Source organism: Nicotiana attenuata, unplaced genomic scaffold (assembly GCF_001879085.1).
Source record: "Nicotiana attenuata strain UT unplaced genomic scaffold, NIATTr2, whole genome shotgun sequence".
NCBI lineage: Eukaryota > Viridiplantae > Streptophyta > Magnoliopsida > Solanales > Solanaceae > Nicotiana > Nicotiana attenuata.
Window position 1 is genome coordinate 119,813 of NW_017672223.1, and position 20,518 is coordinate 140,330.

The 20,518-nt window shown below is 40.2% G+C and overlaps 1 protein-coding gene across 6 annotated transcripts; it reads left to right on the top strand.

Annotated features, from left to right (window-relative positions):
- The first annotated feature begins 6,639 nt into the window (after positions 1–6,639).
- Positions 6,640–19,797, top strand: LOC109212370 (dnaJ protein homolog). Of its 6 annotated transcripts, XM_019376005.1 has the most exons (10): positions 14,470–14,605; positions 15,008–15,216; positions 16,029–16,067; positions 16,183–16,361; positions 16,513–16,687; positions 16,842–16,983; positions 18,129–18,262; positions 18,366–18,508; positions 18,972–19,170; positions 19,270–19,797. In XM_019376005.1, exons 4-10 carry the CDS (start codon positions 16,212–16,214, stop codon positions 19,596–19,598), a joined length of 1,272 nt encoding a protein of 423 aa, XP_019231550.1. In that variant the 5' UTR covers positions 14,470–14,605; positions 15,008–15,216; positions 16,029–16,067; positions 16,183–16,211; the 3' UTR covers positions 19,599–19,797. The 6 variants fall into 6 exon arrangements, with proteins under 6 accessions (XP_019231552.1, XP_019231550.1, XP_019231551.1 ...); XM_019376006.1 differs by lacking the exon at positions 16,029–16,067; XM_019376004.1 differs by lacking the exon at positions 15,008–15,216.
- The last annotated feature ends 721 nt before the right edge of the window (positions 19,798–20,518 follow it).

The window sequence follows — 20,518 nt, forward strand, 5'->3', positions numbered from 1 at the left end:
CCCCCAGGATACCGTCCTGTAGTCCTTTCCTCAACTGTCCAGTGGATCTCCCGGGATACCGTCCCGTAGTCCATCATATGTGTATATCCGAAGGATCTCCTGGGATACTGTCCCGTAGTCCAACTATATATGTGCAGGGGGATCTATCGGGAATCTAACCCGCAGTCCCAAAGTAAAAGTGCAGGAGGATCTACCGGGAATCGAACCCGTAGTCCCAAAGTAAACAAATAAGGGGGGGAGCTACTGGAATCCCACATCCGTAGTCCCAAAGTAAAAGTGCAGGGGGATCTACCGGGAATCGAACCCGTAGTCCCAAAGTAAACAAACAAGGGGGGGAGCTAATCTAGCACAGTCAAGGCAACTTAAGCAAGTAGGCAAGTTAAATCAACTAAACATGCTTTCCTAATCTAGCACAGGTTATAGTTGCAAGTAGAATAAAGCAATTATGAATGAAACTCAATCGCAATATCTTAAGTAAAACCGGATTTTCAACAATTGGCTCAAGTATGCGCTCGTCACCTCGCGTGCAAGGCACTCAAAATACCAAATAACTATATCCTAAGGGGAAAGGTTCCCCACACAAAGTTAGACAAGCCACTAACCTCGAACCGGCTCAATATCAACTAGAAACCACGCTCTTGCCACAAGTATCCGACTCCAAATGGCCCAAATCTATTCAATTCAATTACACATTGTAAATAATATTGCAAACAACTGATTCCGCTAATAAATTTACAGCTAGGGCGCAAAAATAGGTAAAATGACCAAAATGCCCCTCTAGCCAACATCTCGAAATCGAATAATTTTTACATTTTCAGAACCCTCGTACTCTCACGAGTCTAACCATATAAAAATCTCCCAAATCGGAGGTCAAATGCCCACTCAAAACTCAATAGTTTAGGTAATGAAGTTTTACCCCAAATTAACCAACTTTTGATCCTAAATTCGAATTCCAATGATGTATTTAGCTATATAATGATGAAATATAATGAAAAGGGATCAAGGAAACGTTACCCAATGATTTTCTCTTCAAAACCCACTCAAAAATCGCCTTCTCCCGAGCTCTCAATCGATTTTCAAACTTATGAAATTTAACCCTCGAAATTGATATTTCTGAACAGGTGTTTCCGCTTTTGTGGACAAGGGACCGCATCTGCGGTCCCGCTTCTGCGGACCAACTCACCGCTTCTGTAGTTTTTCATTAAAGCCAAGAGTTCCGCTTCTGCGATCTTAAACCGCACCTGCGGCTACCGCTTATGCGGATTCCTTACCGCTTCTGCGGTTTCAATCAAAATCCCAAGGACCGCATATGCGACTACTATCTCGCAGGTGCGTAACCGCTTCTGCGGTTAAACTCCCGCACCTGCGGAAACTGAAGGAACACTCGAATTCTGCTCCTGCGATGGACAGGCCGCTTCTGCGGCTCCGCATCTGCGGTTCCCAAGCCGCAGAAGCGGAAATACCAGAAGACTCAAAATCTGCTGCTGCACACTTTAGAATTTCTTCCCGTCGACCATCCGAAATCATCCCGAGGCCCCCGGGACCTCAACCAAAAGCACCAATACCACCTAATACCTTATTCAAACTTGTACCAATCCTTAAAACACCTAAAACAACACCGGAAGTCCGATTCAATCAAAGATTCAAGCCTAAGAACTTCAAATTCCAACAAAACACACTTTTGATCAAAAACCTAACCAAATCTCGCCCGAATGACCTGAAATTTTGCACACACATCCCAAATGACATGACAGAGCTACTGCAACTTCTAGAATTCCAATCCGACCCTCGGATCAAAAACTCACTATCGGACCGGAAATTTCAAAAATTCAAACTTCGGCATTTCAAGCCTAAATGAGCTACGAGCGTCCAAAATACATTCCGAGCACGCTCCCAACCCCAAAATCACCTAACGGAGCTAACGGAGCCATCGGATTTCCATTCCGAGGTCGTCTTCACACTGTTCTGATTACGGGCCATTTTTCAACTCTTAAGCTCTCATTTAGGGACTAAGTGTCCCAAAACTCTCCAAAACTTAACACCGAACGTCCCGGCATACCAAAATAGCAGAAATGAACTTAGGGGAAGCAGTTAATAGGGGATCGGGGCGTAAATTCCAAAAACGACCGGCCGGGTCGTTACATCCTCCTACACTTAAATATTCGTTCGTCCTCGAACGAGCATAAAGAACATACCTGAGGTAGAGAAAAGATGAGGGTACTGGCTGCGCATATCCTGCTCGGTCTCCCAAGTCACCTCCTCGGTCGGCTGACCCCGCCACTGAACCTTCACTGAAGCGATGTTCTTTCACCTCAACTTCCTGATCTGACTCTCCAAAATAGCCACTGGCTCCTCAACATAGGATAGATCCTTGTCCAACTGGACTGAACTGAAATCCAACACGTGCGACCGATCACCGTGATACCTCCGGTGCATCGAAACATGAAATACCGGATGAACTCCGGCCAAGCTGGGAGGTAAGGAAAGCTCATAGGCAACCTCCCCAACTCGCCTCAAGATCTCAAAAGGGCCAATAAACCTCGGACTCAGCTTCCCTTTCTTCCCAAACCCCATGACGCCTTTCATAGGCGAAACCCGAAGCAGAACTCGCTCACCAACCATATATGAAACATCACGAACCTTCCTGTCCGCGTAACTCTTCTGTCTGGACTGGGCTGTACGGAGTCTATCCTGAATCGTCTTAACCTTCTCCAATGCATCCTGAACCAACTCTGTGCCCAATAGCCTGGCCTCACCTGGCTCGAACCAGCGCACCGGAGATCTACACCTCCTACCATATAAAGCCTCGTACAGCGCCATCTGAATGCTAGACTGATAACTATTGTTGTAAGCAAACTCTGCCAGTGGCAAGAAACGATCCCAAGGCCCTCCAAACTCAATCACACACGCACGGAGCATATCCTCAAGAATCTGAATAGTGCGCTCAGACTGTCCGTCCGTCTGGGGGTGAAATGTTGTGCTCAACTCCACCCGAGTGCCTAACTCCTGCTGCACGGCTCTCCAGAATCGCGATGTGAACTGGGTACCTCTGTCCTAAATGATAGAAACTGGAATACCATGCAGACGGACAATCTCCCGGATATAAATCTCCGGCAACCGCTCTGATGAATAAGTGGTACACACAGGGATGAAATGAGCGGACTTGGTCAGCCGATCCACAATGACCCAAATGGCATCAACTTCTTCAAGGTTCGTGGGAGTCCCGACACGAAATCCATGGTGATGCGCTCCCACTTCCACTCCGAAATCTCTATCTGCTGAAGCAACCCACCCGGGCGCTGGTGCTCATACTTTACCTGCTGGCAGTTGAGGCATCTAGACACATAACCAACATTATCTTTCTTTATCCGCCTCCACCAATAGTGCTGCCTCAAATCCTCATACAACTTCGCGGCACCCGGATGGATGGAATACCGCGAACTATGGGCCTCTGCTAGAATCATCTCTCGAAGCCCATCAACATTGGGCACACAAATCTGGCCCTGCATCCTCAATACCCCGTCATCTCCAATGGTCACATCCTTAAGGATAAGCAAATGAGGGTCTTCATACTGCTGCTCCCTGATACGATCAAATAAGGAAGACCGGGAAACCACACAAGCTAGAACCCGACTGGGCTCTGAAAGATCCAATCTCACAAACTGGCTGGCTAAGGCCTGAACATCCATCGCTATAGGCCTCTCTGAAGCTGGTAGATATGCCAAACTCCCCAAACTCTCCGCTCGGCGACTCAAGGCATCCAACTACATTGGCCTTGCCCGGGTGATACAGAATAGTAATATCATAGTCCTTCAACAACTCTAACCACCTCCTCTGGCGCAAATTTAGATCCTTTTGCTTGAACAAGTGCTGCAAACTCCGATGATCAGTATAGATCTCGCAAGGCACTCCATATAAATAATGACGCCAGATATTCAAGGCATGAACAATGGCAGCTAACTCAAGGTCGTGGACAGGGTAATTCTTTTCATGTATCTTCAACTGATGGTAAACTGAGCGCATGTCAATCTTAGAAAATACCTTCTTCTTCACGAACAAAACAGGAGCACCCCACGGTGAAACACTGGGTCGAATAAAACCCTTACCAAGCAATTCTTGTAAGTGATCCTTCAACTCCTTCAACTCAGGAGGATCCATACGATACGAAGGAATGGAAATGGGCTGAGTGCCCGGCAACAGATCAATACCAAAATCAATGTCTCTATCAGGCTGCATGCCTGGAAGATCAGCTGGAAATACATCGGGATAATCCCGTACCACTAGAACAGAATCAACAGAAGGGGTATCAACACTAACATCTCTCACATAAGCCAAATACGCGGCACACCCCTTCTCAACCATGCGTTGAGCTTTAAGAAAAGAGATAACTCTACTGGGAGTGTGATCTAAAGTACCACTCCACTCAATAAGCGGAATACCTGGCATAGCCAGCGTCACGGTCTTGGCGTGACAATCAAGAATAGCAAAGTGGGGCGACAACCAGTCCATGCCCAGAATAATGTCAAAATCCACCGTACCGAGTAATAATAAGTCTTCTCTGGTCTCAAAACCACGAATAGTAACCAAACATGACCGATAAACGCGGTCCACAACAAGAGAATCTCCCACAGGAGTAGAAACATAAACGGGGGCACTCAAAGAATCCCGAGGCACACCCAAATGAGGAGCAAAGTAAGAAGACACATAAGAGTAAGTAGAGCCCGGATCGAATAGAATCGATGCCTCTTTGTGACAAACCAGAATAATACCTGTAATGACGGAGTCGGAGGCAACAGCCTCAGTACGAGCAGGAATAGCATAATATCTGGCCCGGCCCCTCTATTGAGGGCGACCTCTATCTCCTCGACCTCCGCCCCTAGCCGGCTGGGCAGGTGGGGTAGCTGCTTGAGCTGTGATCATGGCCTGAGAACTCAGAGGAGCACGCTGCGGCTGAGCAGTCTGTGAAGATGCACCCCTACCAAGTCTGGGGCAGTCCCTAACCATGTGGCGTGTATCACTACACTCAAAACAAGCTCTGGGAGGACGCGGTGGCTGTGACTGGCTGGGACTAGGCCTGCTGGACTGACCTCTGGAAGCACCCCGTGCAGGAGGCGCGCTAGAAACTGGAGGTGCATAGTAAGGCTCCTGAGGTGCAGGTGGAGCTAGAGTACTGCCGGCTGCTGGAAGTGCTGAATGAACAGGGCGACCCGAATAACCTCTGCCATAACGACCTCCTGATGGGGTACGGGCACCAGAGTAGTGACCCGACTCTCAGGACCTCTTGGCCTCCCTCTCTCCTCGCTCCCTGGCGAGCATACCCTCAATCCTCCTAGCAATGCTCACTACCTGCTGATAAGGAATGTCCATCTCCAACTCTCGAGCCATGCTAGATCTGATGGGTGGAATAAGACCCTCAATGAACCTGCGAACTCTCTCCCGAACTGTAGCAACCAAAGCCGGTGCATGCCTGGCCAACCTGGTATTACGGATAGCATACTCTGAAACGATCATAGCACCCTGGCGCAAATGCTCAAACTCTGCGCGCCATGCATCCCTGAGACTTTGGGGGACAAACTCTCTCATGAACATATCCGAGAACTGGGTCCAAGTCAGTGTAGCAGCCTCGACTGGACTGTCTATCTCATAAGTGCGCCACCAATCATAGGCAGCTCCCCGAAGCTGAAAAGAAGTGAAAGAAACCCCGCTGGACTCCACTATGCCCATAGTGCGAAGAATACGATGACACTCCTCTAGGAATCCCAAGGCATCGTCTGATGCTAATCCACTGAACACTGGGGGATCATACTTCTTGAACCTCTCAAGCCTGCGCTGCTCGTCCTCTGAAGCAGAGTCTCGTGCTGATAACGTGTTATAAAATAAAGACTTTAAAGTAAAGAAATCAAAGACAAGTATAGAGAGAGAGATTGATATTATTCAACTTCAAACTAATGTACATAATGAACTGAAATCTCTTCTATTTATAGAAGAAAGGAAGCTGCTGTGTAAGCTGCTACTGCAAGCTGCTGTGTAAGCTGCTACTGCAAGCTACTACTGCAAGCTGCTGTGTAAGCTGCTACTGTAAGCTGTTGTGTAAGCTACTACAAGCTGCTCTGTAAGCTACTACAAGTTGCTGTGTAAGCTGTACTACAAGCTGCCGTGTAAGCTACTACAAGCTGTTGTGTAAGCTGCTACAAGCTGTTGTGTAAGCTGCTACTATACCAGATATGGATAATCTTATACTAAAAGTAATGTTTATCCATAACCGGGTACCGAAGTGATAAGCTTCTTCAGGAGGCTTATTTCCAATAGAGTACTAAATAGATAAACATATTTACGGCAGAGCCCCATATGGATAAACTTCTTCAGGAAGCTTATTTACAACGGAGTATGAACATTTATAATATAATATATTTATAACAAAAGGAACGAACAAGTAGAAAAGGATAACAGGAAAAGCAAAAAAATGCAAAGGAAATCAATTAAGATGTGGACCCCACCTTATCTCTCCATAACAAATTTTCACCTGCACAATAACACACACGCCAGATGCCAAGGCCAAGGCCAAAGAAAGTACAAAAAATATTCCTTTAGTAGGACCACTCACAGACACTCTTATCTCAATTCATTCTTGGAAAACAATTCACACTATTTTTGCATATATACAAACAAGTACACACACAAAACAGAAGAGGAGAATGGCAAAAACAAAACGCACAAAAGGGAAAAGAAAATACAAAGACGGTGTCTTTCCATCTACTTCAAAATTTGAGCAAAAATCCACCGCTGCAAAATCTATGCAACCTTTTGGAATTTCAAAACATTCTTAGAAATGGATTGAGAAACTTAAAACAAAATCGAAGAATCAGTACTGTAATTTTCCTAAGTCAGCCGCCACTTCAATCCGAACTCATGCCAAAATTCAGTGAAAACCAAAACCGAGTTCATTTCTAATGATGTTTAGCTGAAGTTTCTAAGTCGGGGTTCGAGATTTCCCAGTCAAATAAGGATCCGTCGAGTTTCAGGTCGCGGTCCAGTTCGTGATTCCATCGCCGTCCAAGGTTTCCGGTAGTAAAACATTTTCAGATTCAAAGAGAGTTCACTCCTGAGGTCATTTCTTATCTCTTTGACTTGTAGATCCCTTATTTGCTTTATTGGATATTGTTTGAGATCTTGCTATTTAATTAATGACTTTTATTTGAGATTTTGTTGTTCATAATGTATTGACTATGGATTAGTTGCATTCACGTTAAGACCTTTACGGGTAGTGGGGGTTTGGAATTTTTTTTTTTTTTAAAAAGGGATTTGAGTTTCTTAAGATAAATTGATCATGACAAAAACTGAAATTAAAATGATTTGAGCTTTTGGATAAATTTTGTTATTCGTTTATTTGTTTTTATCAATTTAATCGTTAGGAGCATGTTTAGGCCGTCAAACTTAGGTAGGCAAACTTTAGGTCTTTTCCATTTATTCGAGGTGAGAAGTCGCTCCCTTTAGTCATATATTCAGGGGAATGCCCCATAGATCCTGTATATATTTTTATTCAGGGGTATGCCCCGAAGTGAATGTAAATGGAGACCGTGTCATCATCGTTGGAGGCATAAGATATGATAGTAAGGCTTGTTTTATTTTATTTTGTTTTCTTTTATTAGGTGAGGACAACCTCGAGCTTCTTTTGTGTTTATTTGACTTTTATGTGTGTTTTTTACCTCAATTTGAATATTTTAAAAGCCAACTAGATCGGGTACGCAACCGTGATTTTCACGGGACTCGGGGAATGCCTAACACCTTTTCCCCGAGTCAAATGAACTCCCTTACCTTGAATCTCTGGTGCAGACTTAGTTTTGGAGTCTAAAGTTTTTTAAAAGGAAAAATTATTTCTAAAAATAGTGACCTGACACACCGAAATCAAATGTCAGGTGGCGACTCTGACAAATCCTTCGAAACACAATCTTTTGTCACTTTTCAAATTGAAACCCTTTTGAGCTCTACAAATCTTTTTATTAATTTTAAGAGGGTTAGTAAGGTGAAAAAAAGGGTGTGACACCTCAAATACTTCAACTTTTGAAAACGGACGCCCTCCAAGTCGTACTCTTTTTCCCTCACCCGGTTTTTCTCCCAATTGGATTTTCTCGGGGAGGTTTTTAATGAGGCGATGAAGGGGACGTCTCGAAGTTCAAGTATAATTCATTGCCCCGCCTGCCGACTACTTCTCCAGGCCGAACGATGAAGGGACTAGGTACACGGGAACTTCTCCAATATATGTATGGAACAAACAGAAACATGTAATATTCTCCAATGAATGAAATAAAGCAGCATCTTTGCACTCCACCAAGTCACGTTACATTTTACATTCGACCTTGCTCGAATTATTTTACATTCGACCTCGCTCGAATTACATTTTACATTCGACCTCACTCGAATTATATTTTACATTCGACCTCGCTCGAATTACTTTACATTCGACCTCGCTCTAATCACTTTACATTCGACCTTGCTCGAATTACTTTACATTCGACCTCGCTCGAGTTATATGATTTTACACCTCATCAAACCTTGGTCTCGTCCGAGCTAATTAATGCTCGACCTCAAGTCAGTCTATGTTCGACTCAACCAATATCGAACATATACAAACAACCGAAAAATCAGGGACTTCCCCACATAGCAAAAAAAAAGGGAGGAAAAGAGAACGGGAATCCAGAAATACATAGCAAAAAAGGGAATTATTCCATTTCAATTATCGGATTACAATACTTTTACAAAGGGCCCGAGGACGCCCTAACAAAAATAGCAAAGCAAAAAAATAAAATAAGTGCAACAGCTTCACGCCACATCATCCCCATCGACGGACTCATCATCATACCAAGGATTAGAGGCAAGCGTATCCGCGGCGCCTTCATCCTCATCCCCTCCAAGCGTACCAGGATCATAGCCACAAGCTTCACGGGCTGCACGTACCTTGACACGGACGCCCTCAAGCTCTGCTTCGGAAACTTTCCCGGCAGCCTTCAGAGATTTGTACACGTCAAGTTGAGCCTCGGACATGGACCTACATCTCATACAACTCCCGCGGCACGCCGAGATCGGCAGAAGTATGATATGTAGACGGATATGACTGCTGTCGAGTCTCCTCGGCCCTCAAGTTAATGACTTGCTCGTTTAACCCGGACAACTCCGCCTCCAAACCCTGGATCTGTTCTTCCAACCTTGCTACCTTAAGCGCCGATGTCTCCACCTCATTAACCCGCTCGGACCTGCAAACACGGAGAGCGTCTTCGAAGGCCACCGCTTCATCCATAGCGGCCATTCTGCCTTTCTCGGCCCGACCCAATTCTTCGATCTTCGCCACCAGGTGCTCGGTCTTGATGAAGAAATACTTATGCCAAATCCGCCGGTTCGCTTTATCATCCATCCCGGCCACCAACCCTTTTATCCCAAGATGACGCAGGTGTATCAACGTACCTCTATAAAAACTGCGCGAAAATAGATGCAGCAAGTGACGAACGTTGACCTCACAGCCGGCCAATTCTGCGTACTTCGCCAGCATCAGAAATACTTTATACAATTAAGGGGAGAGCTGCGTCGGGCAGACATTATAAAATTGGCAAAACTCCTCCGCTAATGGGGGGAGGGGGGGGGGGGGAGAAGAAGAGAATAACAAATTAAGAATGGGTAAACATAGAAAGCACAGTATCCGGGTCGGTGAACCTCTACGATGTCGCCCCCGACCGGAACAATTTCGGCGTGAGGAGGAATGCGATGTTTAGACCGGAGGTCGGTTATCTGAGGCAGTCCCGTCTCAGAAAGCTTCTGAGCAGGAGCAGGAGCAGGAGCAGGCTCCTTTGGGAAATCATGTCTGACCAAAGGATTCTTGGGGACTACCTCCTCCATGGTGGGGAACCAGTCATCCTCTTCAATTATGAATTCCTCACCACCGGGAGGAAGAGCCACCGATAAAGGAGTAGCATCGGAGACCTCGTCATGAATATGATGGGATTCTGACATATTTCCGTAGCGAAACGTATGCAACAAAATCTGAAGAAGGTATTGATTGGGTGAGAAGTCAGGGATTAGAATTAAAGGAGCTGCAAGGAATTGAAAGCGGAGATCGGAGAAGAAGATAAAAGAAGAGCAATGCACAGGCGAAATGAGAAATGATGAAAATTTTAAAAAATGAAGCCCCCCCATCTATTTATAGGGTTGGGTGGCACCAGAATCGAAGCAGAAGACCGTCAATGTCACCAAAATCAAAACGATAGAAGCACAAACACTGCATCGGGAAGACGCGGAATGATGACGCGCGTGGCCATGACGTCACCCCACGTTAGCCACACCAATCGCAGCCTCGCTGGCCACACTGCTTTTTCGACCTCGGCCGATTCGACTTAATCAACACGACCAAATTTCTTCTAAACGGACGCAGATCGGGTCCGCTTATCGAGGACGTGCAAGATCACGACCTCAACAAGTAGAGGGAATAACTGTATTGGTCTAAATTTGGACGGCTTGATAACTGCAGATAAACAGGGTCGAGGACGGGGTCGACTACGACATAATAGCGAGGAGTCGTCTTCAGAAGAATTATCCCTAAGGACGAGCAAATGGAGTAAAGAAGTAACGGTAGGATAGATTTAGAAATAGACATAAGGGATATTCCTTTGGATATTCCTTATGTTGTACTTTTTAGGGTTTCTTGAGGATATCCCTTATAAATAGGAAGAGATAGAGACAAAGGGGGGATCTTCACTTCTTGATAAGAGCACTTTGTAAAGAGTTGACTTGAAAGAATATACAAATATTGTCTTGTTCACTCATTCTATAGCTCTACACACGTTATTCATTCTTTGTTCACAAGATCCATAGATTCCTTATCCATCTTTATTTATCTTAGTCCCATGTTGCTGTCAGGAAGGAAAATCACCAAAACCATCTAACATCTGGGTGATAAATTCCTCTTTATTACATTTATTGCCATTCTCTATATTTATTGCATGTTCTTATTACAACATTCATTGATAATCATTGAACACGTGTTTGATCTTTATTACTCTTAAACGTTGTCTCATTCCACATATCTATCCAAGTTATCTTTTGTCTAGATCTTATTATATTTAGCTAGGATTCACCCCTTATCTCATCATTAATTAGTTTAACAAAGAGTTTAACGCTTTTTGATCAAACAATAATGTCGGCTATAGGTTTGGCCGAACCCAATAGTTTTGATTCAAATTATGTACTTGTCTTAAATTTTTTAATTAAATATGTACAAATTATTAATTTAGAACCCATTAACTTAAAAAAATTAGGATCTCAAACTTACAAGCTTGAAGTTCTGGCTCCGCCTCTGATCATATTGTGCATATGGGACGGAAACAATACTCTTTAATGGGCCTAAGCTAACTAGTATGGCAACTCCAAAACAAAAAAACTGACGTTAACCAGCTGACGTAATAGCAGGGAGTAAAACTAATAAAAGAAATATTTGTAATAAGCATAAAACCATTTCTCTTATAGGGATGGTGTGAATTAAAAATGATCTCTTATATTCAGTTATAATTTGAATAAGACAAAATTAGTATGAACTTTCTTTTTTGTATTTTATTTACGGAAAAGGGCATAAATTATCCCTATTGTTTGCTAAATGGTTTATAAATACCCCGTCCATCTATCCGTCTGAAAAAGCACACGACGTTAATTTTATTAATAGAAATACCCCCATGTCTAACGGCAGAATTGATGGACCTTTTATTTAATGACGTGGCAATTTTTTACTAGGCCACGTGGCATGATCAGCCAAAAACCAAATATGGGTCTTATTTCTACCCATTTATCTGATCTGACCTTATGGCATAGAGAGTAATAATAAGCTGGGTTTAATGTAATTTTTTTTACCCGGATAATAAACCAAAGAAACATCAAATTTCACTGCATTACTCTCAATTTTCCTAAAATTTTAGCCCAATTCATCATCAATCTCAACAAGCAACGGAATCACACTCTGAAACCCATGAACCACAAGTCATTTATTATAATACAAATTTGGATACGCAATTTCAATTTCATTAACAAATCCCACATCATTAACACTTATAATCTTCGAACTAAGCCCATACGTAATTCTCAAATCAGTCTAGTTCTCATTCAACTCATTTAAATCACGCCAGTAAAGCGACACCACGCCTCTCAATATGATTGTTGGTGATACACTAAGGACTCGACTTGAAATTTGGGTTTCGATTTGTATTTTGGTGGATGAAATTTTTGCTGCAGAATCTTCAATCCCAGAAGCGATGACATACTCATCATTGTAAATCGCAGAGACGGTGATTTTGATGTTATTTACTGAAAATTGGAAGATCAGTATCTAAGCTTGTGATATAAAGGGAGATGGAGGGGAAGAGTAGGGATTTTGGAGGAAAGGGAAGGATTGAAGGGAAGAGAGAAGAGCAAACGATGGTGGGGCGGTGATTTGTGAAGTGAGAAATAACAGAAGTGAACTGAAAATATAATGAAGGAGGGGTAATTTACGTTTCAAGATTGGGAGAAGAAGAAAAGAAGGGGGGGGGGGGTTTTTCACTCGTGCAACTAACCATAGGGTCGGATCAGGTATTGGGCAGAAATAAGACCCATATTTGGTTTTTGGCTGACCATGCCATGTGGCCCAGTAAAAAATTACCACGTCATTAAATAAAAGGTCCACCAATTCTGCCGTTAGACGTGGGGGTATTTTTATTAATAAAATTAACGTCGTGTGCTTTTTCAGACGGATAGATGGACGAAGGATACTTATAAATCATTTAGCAAACAATAGGGGTAGTTTAGTCCCTTTGCCGTTTTATTTACTAACCCTTTGTGTTACTTATATGTTATCAATCTCATATGAAAATATTCATATAACTAGAATTTTTTTTTGTAATTGGCCATGAAATCGATCTGCTAGTGAAATACCAAAATATACTGGGCTGTCAAAAATATTTTTCTTGCTTCCATTTTTAGCTAGCTCTACAGCAATGCAGATGTAGTTCTTTGGTACGAGATTCATTTGAAGTCAGTATATATATATATATATATATATATATATATATATATATATATTTGAAATAAAAAATAATTTGAATTTATATANTCATAGACTTACCAAAACTAGCCAAACACATAAAAATTGAAAACCCAAATAAATAAGGTTCTTTCTATCCAAGATCTTTACATGTAATTCTTGGATAGAAAGAACCTTATTTATTTGGGTTTTCAATTTTTATGTGTTTGGCTAGTTTTGGTAAGTCTATGATTAATGGCTAGCGGTTGTAAGTTTTAGTCGAAGCTTTATTTCAAATATATATATATATATATATATATATATATATATATATATATATATATATATAAAAATCTAAGCAAAAAATGACCTTTTTCAATGTGCATGGTTGAAATTCATTGAAAACATAAAATGAGTCAATATACAAATTTGAGGAAGATTGGAGGTGATTTGGTATCAAAGATTCATAGTCAAAATCGAGTTCAAAAAATTCTTCTGCGACACATGTATCACACACAGAGTTATATATGGATATACAGGTGATACACATTTGATACAAATATGATAAATATGTGATATACAAATGATACGCAGTGTGATACACAAATCATTTCTTTTTTCATGTTTCATATTCTACTTCGGATTTTAAATTCAAACCACCTCAAAACTCCACCAAATTCCAAAATTGAGGTTCAAGTTTCTTAAGATGTACTCAATCTATTTTAATAACACTCATTCAAAAGAAAGCAAAAATTTAACCTTGTTTTAGCTACAAATAGCTAATTGGCTAATATTAGTAATATTTATTGAATTGGCCAATATTTGTAATAAGCTACTTATAAATGGACATAGCCGGTAGTTTTCTATATATGTGTGTGTGAAGATCTGGTAAGATTCCAACAAATACTATGTGGACGTTTGGACATAAGAATTGTAGAATTTAAAAAAAGGGTGAATTTTTTTTCAAAGTGTATGTATTTGAAATTTAGAGTTGTGTTTGGACATGAATACAATTTTGGGTTGGTTTTGAAGTTTTGTGAGTGATTTGATCAAAAATTTGGAAAACAGCTTTTTGGAGTTTTTTAAATTTTCAAAAATCTCCAAAATGCATCTTTAAGTGAAAATTAAAATTTTTTATGATCAAACGCTAATTTCGAAAAAAAGTGAAAATTTCCAAACGGGCTCATATATCTGACCCATAATTCTAAAAATACAATTAAATTTAAATATAAGAATCTTAAAAATCAAAACCATCAAATTAAATCTTAGATACATTTTTACTCAACTGTAATTAAAAATATTTTGTCCTTTCTTAAAAATATGGTTAGATCAAACAATATCACATAAAATAAATATTTAAAATATTAACCGTACTTAGTATAAAGATTTTAATAATAATTTTCACAAAATCTTTCTATTTTGCCACCGCCCGAAATCTGAAATCAAAACTTCTTCTTCAGAAGAAAAACACATGTCATCTTTTCCTTGTTGTTGAATAAGAAAGGGAAAGCTGCTCTTCATTTTTCTCTCTGTAACAAACTCTTCTTCTCTCTTTAGAAACCCCTTTTCGAGGTATTCTTCTTCTTCTTCTTTTGGTTACAATTCTTCAATCTTTTTCCCCATTGCTTCTTTGGCTGTCATTTGAATTGTATCTTAGCATATTTTTTTTCTATATTTATTTGGGGATCTTTTTACTATTTCAGCTGTAAAGTTACTTCCTTTTCTGTATAACTCCGTCGTTTGATTTTTCTTGTTTATTTTTGAGCTATTGTGATTTTAAGTTTGTGATTTATCTACTCCCCCTCCCATTTGCATGGCATAGTTTGACTCGACGCAGAATTTAAGAAAAAAAAAATATAAGACTTTTAAAATTTATAGTCTAAATTAAGCCATTTATATGAGTATAAAATATTTGGGTAAAATGGAAGTGTAAAGATAAATCCTTTCTAAATATAGAAAGGTGTCTTTTTTTAGGACATACTAAAAAGGAAGTAAAAAGAGGGCAGCCCGATGCACAAGGCATCTCACATTCGTGGAGGATCGGGGAAGGGCTATACCCCAGGGTGTGAAGTAGATAGCCTACCCTAATGCAAGCATTAGCGGCTTCCACGACTCGACCTCGTGACCTATAAGTCACACAGAGACAACTTTACCGTTAATCCAAAGCTCCCCTACCTAAAAAGGTAAGCATGCCACATGAATTGGCAGTGATAGGGAGTATTAATTTTCTTTTCCAAATTTCATTTTTCTCTTTATTTATATGTGAAACTTTGGACAGATATTTCTCTGTATAGTTACAGCATTAAAATTTGATTCTTTGCATCTTGTGTATCATATCAGTGGAAAGATAAGTGGCATTTAGAATTTTGAGCTTCAATAAGCTTGTATTGGTTTGCTGAAGATAGTAATATATAAAAAGGTCAGTTGGGTTATCTTTAGAAACTAATTCCTAAAAACTGCAGGCTTAAAAAGAATTAATTTGTAGTATTCTGGTTTCATATATAATTGGTTTAACAGATATACTAAGATAGTAGAAGAGGGAAGGAAAAGGGAGTTCAGAATCACAAGTAATAGAAGCAGACTCGCATACTAGAAGAACCTTACCACCTTAGTACTCAAATGACAAAAGACCGTAAACTTTTTTTTTTCTCTTCATGAAAACAGACCCTTTTTCTTCTATATTTCAATGTCAGATTCAAAGAATAGCTTCACCTTGTGCCTCACCGTTTAAAAGTGCACATTTTTCCGAGTGCCTATGAAGCGATAGCCCCTGTTTTGCATCGTTCCCGCCTTTAAAGCGACGATGCTATGGCTTTTAATAAAATTGCCTTTCAAAGCATGGTTTTCTCCCTCTTTTTTATCTAATTGCTTTATGATTACAAAAGAAAAATGGTCCATATTCTGTTGTTTCGTGCTTGAATCGCTAGAATGTTCATATAGATTGATATGAATGAACTAGTATAGCACTTTCCTTATCTTAATATACTTCTTCCAGATTGCTTGTCTTGATACTCGCGTGCACCAATAGTTACTGGTAATCAATACATCTCAGCTCCCTATTTACTGCACATATTGTATGTGTAGTATCTAGCTTTCTTTATTCAATAAGTTTATCCTAAAATGATTAAATTAAAATGAAATTGTTTCAGTTCTGTTGCAGTTACTAAGGTAATCCATTATGTTTGGGCGGGCTGCAAGGAGGAGTGATAACTCCAAGTACTATGAGGTTCTTGGTGTTTCAAAGAATTCCAGTCAAGATGAACTTAAAAAGGCATATAGAAAAGCTGCTATAAAGAATCATCCTGACAAGGGCGGTGACCCTGAAAAAGTGAGTTGCGCCTCTCGCACGTGCAATTAAAAATCTCTGCATGTTGCTGTTCCATATGTGTTGTCTCTGTACAAGGAATCTTTGTTATTCTGATGCTCGTTTTGTCATTTTTTGTCCTATATTTTCTTTGTCATGTTTTTTCTCTACTCAGTTCAAGGAATTGGCTCATGCATATGAAGTTTTAAGTGATCCAGAGAAGAGAGAAATTTATGATCAGTATGGTGAAGATGCGCTTAAAGAAGGAATGGGTGGGGGTGGTGGCGGTCACAACCCTTTTGACATATTTGAGTCATTCTTTGGTGGAGGTTTTGGTGGAGCTTTTGGCGGTAATGACAACTCATCTCCGTCTTAGGTATAGGGTTGATAGGAAGAGGCCATGCAACTTTTTGGGGGGGGGGGGGGTTGCTATATTCCTCTTTGTTAGTATTATCTTTTTTTAATTTTTTTGTTGAAAAATCCATCTGCCTTTGGTTATCCTAGGTGGTGGTAGCTTCAGAGGCAGCAGAAAGAAACAAGGTGAAAATTCAATGCACACTCTACGGGTTTCTCTGGAAGACTTGTACAATGGCACAACGAAAAAGCTCTCTCTTTCACGGAATATACTGTGCCCAAAATGTAAAGGGTATTTCTCTTTCTTAAATTATTTTACTTTTTTCACTTCCTACTGTCTTTGTGGCACTTTGTGAGATTCTCAAGTAAATACGTTGAATGATTACACTGTTTTTAAGTACTTCTGTTCTCATTAAGGATGAGAATCAATACCAAGTCCTGTCTCTGCGTTTGAGTGATATTTGAGTAAAAAAATCGACCATCCTTTGAAGCAGGAGCGTATCTAGCACTATAGCTACGGGTTCAACTGAACCCATAACTTTCGAGCCGGGGCATGAATTTATGTGTAATTTTATATTGTAAGAAATAGTGAATATGAACCCATAACTTTGAAAAATAGGATTGGTTCAATGCTAAAACCTTAAATACTGAACCCATAAAATTTAAATCTTGGATCCGCCTCTGCTTTGAAGAGATGTGTGACAGAGTACTAGATACTTATTGGAATTTTTCAAATTCGGAAACCCTCCCAGGAAAAATTAGGCATACTAACTTTCTGCTAGTTTTCTCTTTGTAGCAAAACAAAATTTTATTAGAATAAAGTTAGTCATTTGTTGTAGACAAAAACTTGTATTGAAGCAGGTTCTCCTCCTAATGGTTTGACCAAATTGTAAATCGGAAGGCGGAAGAGACTTCTCTATTAGATAAGATTGTTAGATTTCTATTTTCTTTAGCTCTTTCCACTCCTTTAGATGCTTTTACAGTATTTTGTAGGACGTTGAAAGGTTGGTTTATATTGCTTCTCCTTTGTTCGGTGGCGGTGGCTATGGCTATGAGGTCTTCTGCATCTTAGTGGGTAATCTAATATAACCTTCTGTTACCGATTTAATGTATCTGAGAAAAACATAAGATTATTTTTTGTGCAATAATGGCAAGAAAGGCGAGATAGATCAGGAAAAAAAGAAGAAGAATTATCTGATAGAAGTTTGTTGTACATTTAATCCTCTTCCAAAATCTTCACCTCTTCCACACTGTCTGTCTATCTCTCATACCGGAATATCTGCATCTTAATGAAGAGATTAGACGGTCTTAAGCTCGTCTTATTTGGCTTTTATTTATTGGATTGCTTATGCATTTAACTTGCCCTCAGCATGTATGTTTTGTTGAACTTCACTGGTGTGTATTGATGAGTTCTCTATGATTTTCTTGTATTATCAGGAAAGGTTCAAAGAGTGGAGCCTCTGGAACATGTTATGGATGTCAAGGTACTGGAATGCGTGTTACGACAAGACAGATAGCCCCAGGAATGATTCAACAGATGCAACATGTTTGTCCTGAATGCCGAGGATCAGGTACGTAGTTAATGAGATTATCCCTGTGATACTAATTTTCAGTCTTATACATAATAGGGAAGAAATTATTGGTGAAACTATGAATTTTTCTTTGTTAATACAGGAGAGGTTATAAGTGAGAGAGATAGGTGCACTCAGTGCAAGGGAAACAAAATTACACAAGAAAAGAAAGTATTGGAAGTGAATGTTGAGAAAGGGATGCAACACGGTCAGAAGATTGTTTTCGACGGGGAAGCTGATGAAGCTGTAAGAGTTTTATGCAATGCCAATATATTGCTCAGCTTTCGCAATTCCCCGAAAATATTAAAGTGGGCTTCCAAAGTTTTTAGTCAATATTTGCAAATAAATTGGGTCCTTCTTACTTAATCTGATATATTTGAACTATAAACATTGAAGTTAAGTTCAAGACTTTGAATTGAATATATATCCTTCTCACTGAGAAAACCACTGCTTTCCTTTTCGTCTTTAGTGAGCCGAGGATCTATCGGACAACCTCTCTACCTTCAAGGTGGAGGTAAGGTCTGCATACACAGTACCCTCCCCAGACCCCACTTGTGGGATTACACTGGGTTTTTTGTTGTTGTTGTTATTGTTGTTGTCACTGAGAAAACCGTGAAGGCTATCTGCTTTCCTGTTGCAGTATGTGCACTGCCTTTGTCATTTTGGAAAGTGATACTTCTGTTTTAATGGTTGTGTTGTGGTTATGCAGCCAGATACCATCACCGGCGATATTATTTTTATATTACAACAAAAGGATCACTCGAAGTTCAGGCGAAAGTCTGATGATCTTTACGTGGAACACAATCTCAGTTTGACAGAAGCTCTCTGTGGCTTTCAATTTGTTCTGACTCATCTTGACGGCAGGCAGCTTCTGATCAAATCTAGCCCCGGAGAAGTTATAAAGCCTGGTAACGAAAATTCTTTCGTTTTTTCTTTTAATTTACTTATTTTCTTTTGTAAATGGAGACCCGATTACTATTTGATGATCATTTGGTTGTCTCTTGCAGATCAATATAAGGCAATAAATGATGAAGGAATGCCCCATTATGGGAGGCCATTCATTAAGGGTCGGCTTTATATCCATTTTAATGTGGAATTTCCAGAATCTGGATTTCTTTCCCCCGAGAAATGCCGCATTCTTGAGAGTATTCTGCCACAGAGACTGGGGAAGCACTCGTCTGATATGGAGTTAGACGAGTGTGAGGAAACTACTTTGCATGATGTCAACATGGAGGAAGAAATGAGGCGCAAGGAGCAGCGACGCAGGCAAGAGGCTTATGCTATGGATGACGATGATGAGCCAAATGTGCATCATATGGCTTGTAACCAACAATAAAATCTTTCAGAGAAGTGGTTTTTCGGTTAAGTCCCCATTTTTGTCTATGCTCTTTTGGTTGTTGGGGTTGGAAAACAGGGTTTCTTTTAGTTCTTCAGTTTATTATGTTGATCTCACTTTTGTAGTGCCTTCTTATTTTGGTCCTAAAATGCATTCCTCAATTAGGCTCTATGAGCTATTATTATTGAGCATTGTAGCATTCCTTAGCTAGTAGTATAGATGAAGTAGTAACAATACTTGCCATGTCCTTGAAGGGGAGCCTTAGCAAAATTGGTAAAGTTGTTGCCATGTGACCAGGAGGTTATGGGTTCGAGCCGTGAAAGTAGCCTCTTGCAGAAATGTAGGGTAAGATTGCGTATAATAGACCTTTGTGGTCCGGTCTTTCCCAGGACCCCGCGCATAGTAGGAACTTAGCGTACCGAGTTGCCCTTTTTTTTCCTAGTTGCTTGAACGTGAAAAAACATAATTAAGTAAATAAGTGTGTGCGAACTTTAAAAATTTAAGCTTTTTGATGCATTGGCCATATATACTTTGACATGGTATAAGTGTACCCATTTGGGGTTCCTGACTAATTCAATTTTACGCCGTGTAATTACCTCGTCTAATAGTCTTTTTGGCCAAGCTAAGCTAGAAAAATCTGCTTATTTAAAAGTGCTTTTAAAAAAAGTATATTTTGTGAGAAGCAATGTTTGATTAATTAATTTAAAAAGTACTTTGAAGTAGCAATTTATATTTGGCCAAGCTGTTAAAAGGTGTTTCTAAGTGTTTTTCGGGATGAGATCCCCTCCGGTGAAAGTTGGTCCAGTATTGTTCAATACATAGACCGATTTATGCCATGTGTCCACCCAATTATTTTATGGCTTTAATTTTATTTGATGTAAATAAGTAAAAAAGGTAAGGCAATTTTGAATTAAAATTGA

Bases quoted from the DNA above. Each gene is read 5' to 3' on its own strand.
- LOC109212370 (XM_019376007.1), top strand. From the start codon at position 16,212: ATGTTTGGGCGGGCTGCAAGGAGGAGTGATAACTCCAAGTACTATGAG. The intron at 16,362-16,512 runs GTGAGTTGCGCC...TTCTCTACTCAG, and splicing joins AGGGCGGTGACCCTGAAAAA to TTCAAGGAATTGGCTCATGC. The intron at 16,688-16,841 runs GTAATGACAACT...TGGTTATCCTAG, and splicing joins TTTTGGTGGAGCTTTTGGCG to GTGGTGGTAGCTTCAGAGGC.